Below are 12,336 nucleotides of genomic sequence, written 5' to 3'. Positions count from 1 at the left end.
TTTTGTCAGAAAAACCCAGCCCACCAGAAAAACTGGGAGTAACAAATGTCACAAAGGACAGCGTTTCTCTTTCATGGCTAAAACCAGAACATGATGGTGGAAGCAGAATTGTGAGCTACCTCATTGAAGCTCTTGAGAAAGGACAGCAAAAATGGGTTAAGTGTGCAGTTGTAAAGACAACTCATCATGTTGTCCATGGTCTTAAGGAGAACGTTGACTATTTCTTCAGAGTTTCTGCAGAAAACCAAGCAGGTTTAAGTGATCCTAAGGAACTACTGCTCCCTGTTACAGTTAAAGAACAATTAGGTAAGCTTCCTGATGACTCAATAGTTGATATACATTAAATTGGGTTTATACTTCAAAAGAGATAGTATTTTTTAATGATTTGAAAATGCTTTCTTTTTCAGAATCTCCTGAGATTGACATGAAGGGCTTCCCTCATAATACTGTCTATATTCGAGCGGGTTCTAACCTGAAAGTTGAAATTCCAGTTTCTGGAAAACCATTGCCAAAGGTGACATTGTCAAGAGATGGTGTCCCACTCAAACCCACCATGAGATTTCACACCGAAACTACAGCAGAAAGTTTCATTATTAACCTTAAAGAAAGCATAGCTGCTGATGCTGGCAGATATGACATTACTGCTGCCAACTCGAGTGGCACCACAAAGTCATTCATTAATATTGTTGTGTTGGATAGACCAGGTCCTCCTGTTGGTCCTGTTGTCCTTAGTGATATCACTGAAGAGAGTATAACACTCAGATGGCAGCCACCAACTTATGATGGTGGAAGTCAAGTTACCAACTATATTGTGCTGAAAAGAGAAACAAGCACTGCTGCCTGGTCTGAAGTGTCTGCAACCGTGGCTAGAACTGTTATTAAAGTCATGAAGCTTACAACAGGAGAAGAATACCAATTCCGCATCAAAGCTGAGAACCGTTTTGGCATTAGTGATCACATTGACTCACAATGTGTGGTTGTCAAGCTTCCTTACAGTAAGTAATACATTTCTCACACTGTACATCAACATTTTAATGTTCAGATGTTTTAAGTCTCATTTTGTTAACAATTAATCAATTATTTTGATATCATCAGCTACCCCTGGTCCTCCTTCCACACCATGGGTCACTAATGTCACCCGAGAGAGTATTACTGTTGGATGGCATGAACCAGTCACTAATGGTGGCAGTGCAGTCATTGGATACCACCTGGAAATGAAGGACAGAAATAGTATATTATGGCAGAAGGCTAACAAGACTCTCATTCGTACAACTCACTTTAAAGTCACCACCATCAGTGCCGGCCTTATCTATGAATTTAGAGTTTATGCAGAAAATGCAGCTGGCATTGGAAAAGCAAGTCATCCATCTGATCCAGTCCTTGCAATTGATGCTTGTGGTATGTATTCTCTAGAAGATAAAGAAGCCCAACCACTGAAGTAATGTTCACCCATCCCCACCCCGCATGATACTCTGTCTTTTATAGGAAGCCAAAACAGCCATTATTCATTACAAATACTTTCATATTTCCTACTGCAGAACCACCAAGAAATGTTCGTGTCTCAGATATCTCGAAGACTGCTATTACTCTGTCATGGAAGAAGCCAGCATTTGATGGTGGTAGCAAGATCACTGGATACATCGTAGAAAAACGTGATCTTCCAGATGGCAGATGGACAAAAGCTAGCTTCACCAATGTTATTGAGACTCAGTTCACAGTATCTGGTCTGACACAGAATTCTCGGTATGAATTCCGTGTCTTTGCTAAGAATGCCGTTGGTTCCATTAGTAATCCATCAGATGTAGTGGGTCCTATTACATGTGTTGATACATATGGTAAGTATTTTGTAATGATATAATAGTATCATTTTATGTTACTAGAAAGCTTAAAGGCAGCACTATTTTGCAGAACTACAGCCTTTTTAATACAGAATGCTAATTTGCCTTGATTGATTTACTATGCTTGAATAATTTTGAGCTATTTGGGCACTGTTGTAATGAGCGTCTGTGGCTGCATCTGCATTTTTACAGTCTTATGATATTTTTATTCTTTTGACAATGGAAGTCAGCCAATGGCCAAAGCGATAATTAATATTTATAGATTTGGTTTCTTTTTTGGTAGTATTAGTTCTAACTTGTTCCAGGATTCTGATTTAAGTTATGCATGCTAGCTTTACTTAACCAATATTTACAAAATGCCTGTAACTGTTCGCTTAGAAAAAGTATTATTATTTTATTTTTATTAAATACAAGTTTTAAATAACTGTTTTTTTTTTTTCTTATTTTTTCTTAAGGTGCACCTGAAATTGATGTGCCACCAGAATATACAGAAGTGGTAAAATATAGAGCAGGAACTTCAGTTACATTAAAACTAGGCATCTCAGGAAAGCCTGTACCTACAATTGAATGGTTCAAAAATGGCAATGAGGTACAAACCAGTGCACTACTCTCTATGGAAAACACAACAGAATTTGCTTCTATACTCATCAAGGATGCAACCCGACTCAACAGTGGAACTTATGAATTAAAACTGAAGAATGCCATGGGTTCAGCATCCGCCCATGTTAGACTACAAATACTTGGTATGTCTTGTGATATGACTGTACTACATTATTAAACAGTAATCTGCTAATACTTACATCTGATTTCTTGTACCTTCCACAGACAAGCCAGGACCCCCAAGTGGACCTATACAGTTTAAGACAGTCACTGCTGAAAAGATTACAGTAATGTGGGACCCTCCAGCAGATGATGGTGGTGCACCTGTAACACACTATGTTGTTGAAAAGCGGGAGACAAGTCGGGTTGTATGGTCTTTAATTTCTGAAAAACTGGAGGGGTGTGTTGTAACTACAACAAAACTCATCAAAGGAAATGAGTATGTGTTCCGTGTCCGTGGTGTGAACAAATTTGGAGTTGGTGATTCACTGGAGTCTGAACCAGTTATAGCCAAAAATTCATTTGGTAAGAAACATATAAAATAGCTAATGCAACTGAATCATCTTGTGTATTATTTGTACATGGTATTGATCAACTAACATATATATATTTTTATTTCAGTTGCGCCTGGACCACCTAGTGTACCAGAAGTCACAATGATAACCAAGAATTCTATGACTGTTGTCTGGAATAGGCCCACTGTTGATGGAGGCAATGAAATATCAGGATATTTTCTTGAGAAACGTGACAAGAAAAGTCTTAGTTGGTTCAAGGTTACTAAAGAAACCATTCGTGACACCAGACAGAAAGTAACAGGTCTGACTGAAAATAGCGAATATCATTTCAGAGTTTGTGCTGTCAATGCAGCTGGACAAGGTCCATTCTCTGAAGCTTCTGACTTCTACAAAGCTGCAGATCCTGTTGGTAAGAGACAATCCACAATATGTCTAATTGGTCAGAGATCAATGGGCAGCGAGCAATTAGGGTGGCTTGCATAAATGTATTTGAGACAGATTTTTTCTTCCCTTTTTATGATTGAATACAAGTATGTTTTTTGATTTTTTTTTCTTAAACTATAACTTACAGATAAACCAGGCTCACCAGCAAAGTTGAAGGTTGTGGATACAACGAAGACATCTGTCACCCTTGGCTGGATTAAACCTGCTTATGATGGAGGAAGTCCAATTACAAGCTATGTGGTTGAGAAAAGAGAAGGTGAAGAGCAAGAATGGACTGTAGTCAGCACTAAAGGAGAAGTGAGAACAACTGAGTATGTTGTATCCCACCTTCAGCCAAGTGTTAATTATTATTTCCGTGTGTCTGCTATAAATTCTGCTGGACAAGGAGAGCCTATTGAAATGACAGAACCTGTTCAAGCTAAAGATATTCTCGGTACTGTACCTTTCAGTGACTTACCACTTTTCTGTGTTTTGATTTTTCAAAGCACTTTTTATTTTACATTCCAAATATGCATTATTAATTTTTACTTATTTCCACAGTGGCACCAGAAATCGATCTGGATGTTGCCCTCCGGACCTCTATCGTTGCTAAAGCAGGTGAAGATGTGCAAATAACAATTCCATTCAAAGGAAGACCTCCTCCAACTGTCACATGGAGAAAGGGTGACAAGAATCTTGGGACTGATGAAAGATATATCATCCAGAACACAGAATCATCTACATTACTTACTATTCCTCAAGTTACCCGAAATGATACAGGAAAATATGTTCTTACAATTGAAAATGGAGTTGGAGAACCAAAATCATCATTTGTGAATGTAAAAGTCCTTGACACACCATCTGCCTGCCAGAAGCTACAGCTTAAGCATGTTTCTCGTGGAACAGTTACACTAGTATGGGAGCCACCTCTCATTAATGGTGGTTCTGAAATAACAAATTATGTTGTGGAAAAAAGAGATGCTACAAAGAGGGCCTGGTCAACTGTAACAATGAAGTGTTCTCATACCACTTTTAAGCTAACTAACCTGTCAGAAAAGACTGCATTCTTCTTCCGTGTTCTTGCTGAAAATGAAATTGGACTGGGTGAACCTTGTGAGACTTCTGAACCAGTGAAAGCTGCAGACATACCTGGACCTATAAAAGACCTAGCCATGAAAGATTCTACAAAGACATCTGTTAAACTGCAGTGGAGCAAACCTGACTATGATGGTGGTAGCATTATATCAGACTATGTTATTGAAAAGAAGCTACAGGAAGAAAAAGAATGGACATATGCAGGCACAAGCAAGAGCTGTGAATTTGAAGTTGAAAAACTTAAAGAACTTTCTGTCATGGAATTCAGAGTTTTTGCAAAAAATGAAAAGGGCATGAGTGATAGTGTTATGGTTGGACCCATTACAGTGAAAGAACATACAATAACACCTGAAGCTGACCTTTCTGACATTCCTGGAGGTCAAATTGCTGTAAGAATTGGACATAACCTGCATATTGAATTGCCCTATAAAGGTAAACCTAAGCCATCAATGAGCTGGCTCAAGGACAACCTTCCTCTTAAAGAAACTGAACAGCTTCGTTTCAAGAAAACTGAAAACAAGATAAGTTTAAGTATCAAGAATGTGAAAAAGGAACATGGTGGCAAATATACTTTGATTCTTGATAATGTCATCTGCAGAAAAACATTTGCAATCACTGTCATCACTCTTGGTCCTCCATCTAAGCCAAAAGGACCTTTAAGACTAGATGAAATCAAAGCAGATAGTGTAGTTTTGTCATGGGAAGCTCCTGAAGATGATGGTGGAGGAGAAATTACGGGCTACAGTATTGAGAAGAGAGAAACTTCACAAATGAACTGGAAGCTGGTGTGCTCGAGTGCTGCTAGAACAACTTTCAAAGTACCAAACCTTGTTAAAGACACTGAATATCAATTTAGAGTTCGTGCAGAAAACAGATACGGAGTAAGCCCACCTCTTGTCTCAGCAGACGTTGTGGCAAAGCATCAATTTAGACCACCAGGTGCCCCAGGCAAGCCTGTTGTATACAATGTAACTGCTGATGGAATGACCATAGCTTGGGATGCTCCTGTTTATGATGGCGGCTCGGAGATTATTGGGTACCATGTTGAAAAGAAGGAAAGAAACAGTATTTTGTGGCAGAAGGTCAATGTTGCATTAATATCTAACAGAGAATACAGAATTACTGGACTGCTTGAGGGCCTGGATTACCAGTTCCAAGTATATGCAGAAAACACTGCTGGTCTAAGCCGAGCTAGTGAGCCGAGCAAATTTACTTTGGCAGTTTCTCCAGTAGGTGAGTGAATGACCAGTCACACTTCACCTAAGAAAATTCTGGTGTTGTAGACTATGGTGAACAGTAATAGCAATAAATATATTTTTTCTTTTTTTTTCCCAGACCCACCTGGTACTCCTGATTACATTGATGTCACCAGGGAAACAGTCACTCTTAAGTGGACCCCACCACTGCGTGATGGAGGCAGTAAGATTGTGGCCTACAGTATTGAGAAGCGGCAAGGAAGTGAAGACCGTTGGCTCCGATGCAACTTTACTGATGTCAGTGAATGCCAATATACAGTTACAGGACTCAGTCCAGGCGACCGATATGAATTCAGAGTTCTTGCAAGAAATGCTGTTGGCACAATTAGCCCACCTTCACAGTCTTCAGGCTATATCATGACCAGAGATGAAAACGGTAAGATTTCTTAATATGATTGTATTTGGGTACTGAATCCAACTAGAGCTTCTGGAAGATGGGAGGCCAAGTGGGAGGAATACATGACTGCCCTTCCAGCCAACTCAGAATCATTTCAAGAATCATAACCTGTCCAGGGAAATCAAAGTTTCCAGATACTTTTGCTGAAAGTCATGGCACTCTACATGTGTTGGATAAGAAGCAACAGAAAAGTTGGAAATGAATAATAGACTGTAATAATCTGGTGCACTGAGTAATTTAGAAATGAAAATTTGACTCAGCTTGACATGCTGTAACAACATACATTAATGTATTTCACCTATGGTAATACATTGCACTGATTGCTAACAGGAAAAATAAGTTTACAGTTCATAATTCTTTATACAACAATCATTTATAATTACTGTGTTTAAAATAGTATCTGGAAAAATTACTTAGCTATATGAGAATTGATTTATGTTTTCCTTTTTTAGTTGCTCCAACAATTGAATTTGGCCCTGAGCACTTTGAAGGCCTTACTGTTAAAGCTGGAGAGAGCATTAGACTTAAAGCTTTAATCAAAGGACGTCCAGTACCTAAGGTGACATGGTTTAAAGATGGTAAGGAGATTGAAAAAACAATGAGTATAGAAATAACTACAGCTATTGGATATAGCACAATCTTCATTAGAGATGCAACCCGGGATCATCGTGGAGTGTACACAGTAGAAGCAAAAAATGCATCAGGCACTAAACGAGAAGATATTACATTCAGAATACAAGGTAATGCACCAAACACTTTCAGCCTGTATCTTTTTTTTTTTTTTTTAAATAGAATTTTAATCTAAGTGCCAGCAAATTTAATTCTGAACCTTTAATTTTGCAGACACACCAGGAAAGGTTGGTGGACCAATACGCTTCACAAACATTACTGGAGAAAAATTGACATTGTGGTGGGAGCCTCCAGCTAATGATGGTTGTGCTTCTATTTCCCACTACATAATTGAAAAACGTGAAACCAGCAGGATTGCTTGGGCATTAGTTGAAGACAAGTGTGAAGCTTGCAGCTACACTGCACTTAAATTAATAAAGGGCAATGAGTACCAGTTCCGTGTCTCTGCAGTGAACAAATTTGGAGTTGGCAGACCACTGGAGTCTGATCCAGTTACAGCACAAATACCTTACAGTAAGTTTCCGTCTCATTCTGTAGAAGTAACTGTTGAGTTAACATTTTGTATTTCTAATGATGTTTTCCTTTTTATTTTTATTTTAGCTCTTCCTGATGCCCCAGGAACTCCAGAGCCCACAAATGTAACAGGAGACAGTATCACACTCACATGGGCAAGACCAAATTCAGATGGCGGAAGTGAGATAAATGAGTATATTCTAGAAAGGAGAGAAAAGAAGAGCATGCGTTGGGTTAAAGTATCCAGTAAGAGGCCCATTGCTGAGAACAGATACAGAGTAACTGGCCTTATTGAAGGCAACGAGTATGAATTCCGTGTCATGGCTGAAAATGCAGCAGGAGTTGGACCTCCAAGTGATGCTTCAAAGCTGATTAAATGTAGAGAACCCGTGAGCCCACCAAGTGCTCCTAATGTTGTAAAGGTGACAGATACATCAAAAACTAGTGTAAGCTTAGAGTGGACCAAGCCAGTTTTTGATGGAGGTATGGAAATAATTGGGTACATTATTGAGATGTGCAAAGCTGACCTAGAAGCATGGCAGAAAGTCAATGCAGAGACCGTTCTTGCTACTAAATATACTGTTGTTGATTTGGAGGCAGGAGAACACTATAAATTCAGAGTTAGTGCTGTCAATGGTGCTGGAAAAGGAGAAAGCTGTGAAGTTCCTGCTTCAGTCCAAACTGTGGACAGGCTTTCTGCACCTGAAATTGATATCGATGCAAACTTCAAGCAAACTCATATTGTACGAGCAGGTGCAAGCATTCGTCTGTTTATTGCCTTCTCTGGAAAACCTGTTCCTACTGCTGTATGGTCCAAAGCAGATGCAAATCTTAGCTTGCGTGCTGACATTCAAACAACTGATTCATTCAGCACATTGACTGTGGAGGAATGCAATAGAAATGATGCTGGCAAGTATGTCTTTACTGTGGAAAACAACAGTGGAAGTAAGTCAATTACGTTCACCGTCAAAGTTTTGGACACTCCTGGTCCACCTGGTCCTATTACATTTAAGGATGTGACTCGAGGATCTATTACTTTAATGTGGGATGCTCCTGTTTTGGATGGAGGTTCACGTATCCATCACTACATTGTGGAAAAACGGGAAGCAAGCCGTCGTAGCTGGCAAGTGGTGAGTTCAAAATGCACTCGACAAATCTTTAAGGTCACTGATCTGGCAGAAGGTGTCCCATATTACTACCGAGTGTCAGCAGAAAATGAATATGGTGTAGGTGAACCCTGTGAACTGACGGAACCTATTATAGCCACTGAAGAACCTGCTCCACCTAAGAGACTAGATATTGTTGATACAACTAAATCTTCTGTGGTTTTAGCTTGGCTTAAACCTGACCATGATGGTGGTAGTCGTGTTACTGGATACCTTCTTGAAATGAAACAAAAAGGATCTGACTACTGGATTGAAGCTGGTCAAACAAAACAACTTACTTTCACTGTTGAAGGCCTGGTGGAGAACACTGAATATGAGTTCCGGGTCAAGGCAAAGAATGATGCTGGCTACAGTGAGCCAAGAGAAGCTTTCTCTTCTGTTATTATTAAGGAGCCACAGATTGAACCAACAGCAGATCTCAGTGAAATAAGCAGACAGCTCATAACATGCAAGGCTGGAAGCACCTTTACTATTGATATACCGATTAGTGGCCGCCCAGCTCCAAAAGTGACATGGAAACTTGAGGAGATGAGGCTGAAGGAAACTGAGAGAGTGACCATCAAGACAACAAAAGAGAGAACAACACTTACTGTAAAGGATAGTATGAGAGGTGACTCTGGGAAATACTACCTCACACTCGAAAATACTGCTGGTGTGAAAACATTTACTGTCACAGTGGTAGTCATAGGAAGGCCAGGTCCAGTCACTGGCCCAATTGAAATATCGTCTGTCTCTGCTGAATCCTGTGTGCTGACCTGGAAAGAACCTGAAGATGATGGTGGCAGTGACATTACAAACTACATTGTAGAGAAACGTGAATCTGGAACAACAGCATGGCAACTGGTAAATTCCAGTGTAAAACGTACACAGATCAAAGTTACTCATCTTACAAAATACCAGGAGTACAGTTTTCGAGTAAGCTCAGAAAACAGATTTGGTGTCAGCAAACCCCTTGAATCAAAAACTGTGGTAGCTGAGCATCCATTTGGTAAGTGAAACTTTTTTTAAATCTGTTGTTCTCCTCAGACTACTGTAAGTATTTGTAACAACTAACATTTTCCTCACCTCCCATTTGTTTAGTCCCACCAAGCCCACCCTCAAGGCCAGAAGTCTATTCTGTGTCTGCAACTGCCATGGCAATTCGCTGGGAGGAACCCTATCATGATGGTGGCAGCAGAGTCATTGGATACTGGGTTGAAAAGAAGGAGCGCAACACTATTCTTTGGGTGAAGGAAAACAAAGTGCCATGCTGTGAATGCAACTACAAAGTCACAGGATTGGTGGAAGGCCTAGAATATCAATTCAGAACATATGCTCTAAATGCTGCAGGTGTTAGCAAAGCTAGTGAAGCTTCCAGACCTGTAGTGGCTCAAAATCCAGTTGGTAAGTGTTACTTTCAATAGTTGTTTTGTTAATTAAGTTACAAGAGAATTACATTTCTCATTTTTTGTTTTGTTTCTCCAGATCCACCAGGAAGACCGGAAGTAACAGATGTCACCAGATCTACAGTCTCCCTGAGGTGGTCAGCACCACTTTACGATGGTGGAAGTAAAATTATTGGATATATTATAGAGCGTAAACCATATAATGAATCTGGTGATGGACGCTGGCTGAAATGCAATTATACCATTGTCTCGGAAAACTGTTTTACTGTGACAGCTCTTAGTGAAGATGAAGCATACGAATTCCGTGTACTAGCAAAGAATGCTGCTGGTGTGATTAGCAAAGGATCTGAATCAACTGGTGCTGTCATTTGCAAAGATGAATACAGTAAGAAATACTCATTTGGAACAATTAAAAAAATAATGTTCCATTTTTAATACTGTCATCTAATTTGTTTTTAATCTTTTTTTTTTTTTTTTTCTTTATGACAGCACCACCAAAGGCTGAACTTGATGCTAGATTGCAGGGAGAAGTTGTGACCATTAGGGCTGGATCTGATCTTGTTCTCGATGCCGCTGTTGGTGGGAAACCAGAACCAAAAGTCTTCTGGTCCAAAGGCGACAGGGAACTGGACCTATGTGAAAAGATCTCTTTGCAATACACCAGCAAACGAGCCATTGCAATTATCAAGTTCTGTGACAGAAGTGATAGTGGAAAATATACTCTAACAGTTAAAAATGCCAGTGGGACAAAACAAATTTCTGTTCTTGTCAAAGTGCTTGGTATGTATTCAATGATTAATGTTCTTATATAATATACTTTAAAAAAAAAAAAAAAAAAGACATTATTTTAAATAAGAGTGAGAAGTTTTTCTTAACTGCTAATAACAATACCTATTTTCACCTCTACTCAGATTCACCAGGTCCATGCTCAGGCAAAATCACAGTTAGCAGAGTAACAGAAGAGAAATGTACTCTGGCATGGAATATTCCTGAGGAAGATGGAGGTGCACAAATCACTCACTACATCGTAGAAAGGCGTGAAACCAGCAGACTTCACTGGGTTATTGTTGAGGCTGAATGCCAGACATTATCATGTGTGGTAACAAAACTTATTAAAAATAATGAGTACATCTTCCGTGTCAGAGCTGTCAACAAATATGGGCCAGGTGTTCCACTTGAAACAGAACCCATAACTGCCAAGAATGCTTTCAGTGAGTGTTAATACCTTCCATCCTGTGTCAGAAGTTGTGGAATGTTTCTCATAGATAAAAAAAAAAAAAAAAAAAAAAAGGTAAAACATTTTTTTTTCCACATTTTTTTAAAAAACAGCTATCCCAACACAGCCTGGTGCTCCTGAAGAAGTGAGTGTTGGCAAGGAACACATCATTATTCAGTGGACAAAACCAGAATCAGATGGTGGCAGTGAGATTAAGGACTATCTTGTAGACAAACGTGAAAAGAAAAGTCTGCGCTGGACACGAGTGAACAGAGATTACACAATTTATGATACCAGACTGAAAGTCACTGGTCTTATGGAAGGCAGCCAATACCAGTTCCGAGTCACTGCAGTGAATGCTGCTGGAAACAGTGAGCCTAGTGAAGCTTCACAATACATGTTATGCAAAGAGCCATCATGTAAGTTGCCACATTTAAAATATATTTTTATAAATATATTTAATACAAAATATATAAGTATATATAAAATATATTTTAATATAAAATATATAAACTGTGAAATGTTCCCTTCACCAATATGAAATACATTTTCTTCTTTTTCAAAGATACTCCTGCACCACCTTCAGCTCCAAGAGTTGTGGATACTACCATGCACAGCATAAGTTTAGCATGGTCAAAGCCCACATATGATGGTGGTGCTGACATCTTAGGCTATGTTCTTGAAATGAAGGAAGAAAGTACTGAACAGTGGTACCGACCACATACAACTCCCACTCTGAGGAATGCTGAGTTCACCGTAACTGGCCTTAAAACAAACCAGAAATACCAATTCAGAGTTGCTGCTACAAATGTGAATGGTATGAGTGAATTTAGTGAATCATCAGCAGAAATAGAACCTGTGGAAAGAATAGGTAATTTGAAAACTCAGTGTGTATTTTAAGGAATAGTTATGTTTTCCTTCAAAACTACTAAAAGATTAATTCGTTCTGTTTCTTACACCCCTTCATCAGAAATACCTGAGCTTGAGCTTGCCGATGATCTGAAGAAAACAGTAACAGTGAGAGCTGGTGCTTCCCTGCGCCTAATGGTGTCTGTGACTGGCAGACCTGCTCCTGTAATCACATGGAGCAAGCAGGGTGTTGACCTTGTAAGTCGAGCTATTATTGATACTACCGACAGTTACACTCTACTTATTGTGGATAAAGTTAATCGGTATGATGCTGGAAAATACATCATTGAGGCTGAAAATCAATCAGGAAAAAAATCAGCAACTATTTCTGTAAAAGTGTATGGTAAGTACTGCTACAGTTATGCATGGGTATTACACCACTGTTGTGGTTTA

The 12,336-nt window shown here is 39.3% G+C and overlaps 1 protein-coding gene across 1 annotated transcript in view; it reads left to right on the top strand.

Annotated features, from left to right (window-relative positions):
• The window catches only part of LOC118169716 (titin-like), a 241,538-nt gene that overhangs the window by 213,221 nt on the left and 15,981 nt on the right, over positions 1-12,336 (top strand). The window contains exons 273-292 of the mRNA XM_035331227.1: positions 10-306; positions 408-995; positions 1,096-1,398; positions 1,539-1,835; positions 2,294-2,581; positions 2,664-2,963; positions 3,060-3,362; positions 3,525-3,830; positions 3,938-5,704; positions 5,807-6,103; positions 6,577-6,864; positions 6,968-7,267; positions 7,355-9,421; positions 9,514-9,816; positions 9,898-10,203; positions 10,308-10,598; positions 10,730-11,029; positions 11,148-11,453; positions 11,600-11,905; positions 12,005-12,286. Coding sequence (XP_035187118.1) covers positions 10-306; positions 408-995; positions 1,096-1,398; positions 1,539-1,835; positions 2,294-2,581; positions 2,664-2,963; positions 3,060-3,362; positions 3,525-3,830; positions 3,938-5,704; positions 5,807-6,103; positions 6,577-6,864; positions 6,968-7,267; positions 7,355-9,421; positions 9,514-9,816; positions 9,898-10,203; positions 10,308-10,598; positions 10,730-11,029; positions 11,148-11,453; positions 11,600-11,905; positions 12,005-12,286 — 9,495 coding nt within the window. The remainder of the gene's footprint in view (positions 1-9; positions 307-407; positions 996-1,095; positions 1,399-1,538; positions 1,836-2,293; positions 2,582-2,663; positions 2,964-3,059; positions 3,363-3,524; positions 3,831-3,937; positions 5,705-5,806; positions 6,104-6,576; positions 6,865-6,967; positions 7,268-7,354; positions 9,422-9,513; positions 9,817-9,897; positions 10,204-10,307; positions 10,599-10,729; positions 11,030-11,147; positions 11,454-11,599; positions 11,906-12,004; positions 12,287-12,336) is intronic.

This window comes from Oxyura jamaicensis, chromosome 7 (genome assembly GCF_011077185.1).
Source record: "Oxyura jamaicensis isolate SHBP4307 breed ruddy duck chromosome 7, BPBGC_Ojam_1.0, whole genome shotgun sequence".
In the NCBI taxonomy this organism is placed as follows: Eukaryota; Metazoa; Chordata; class Aves; order Anseriformes; family Anatidae; genus Oxyura; species Oxyura jamaicensis.
Note: the sequence above shows the minus strand (reverse complement) of the source record. Positions and strands in the feature narration are given on the sequence as shown.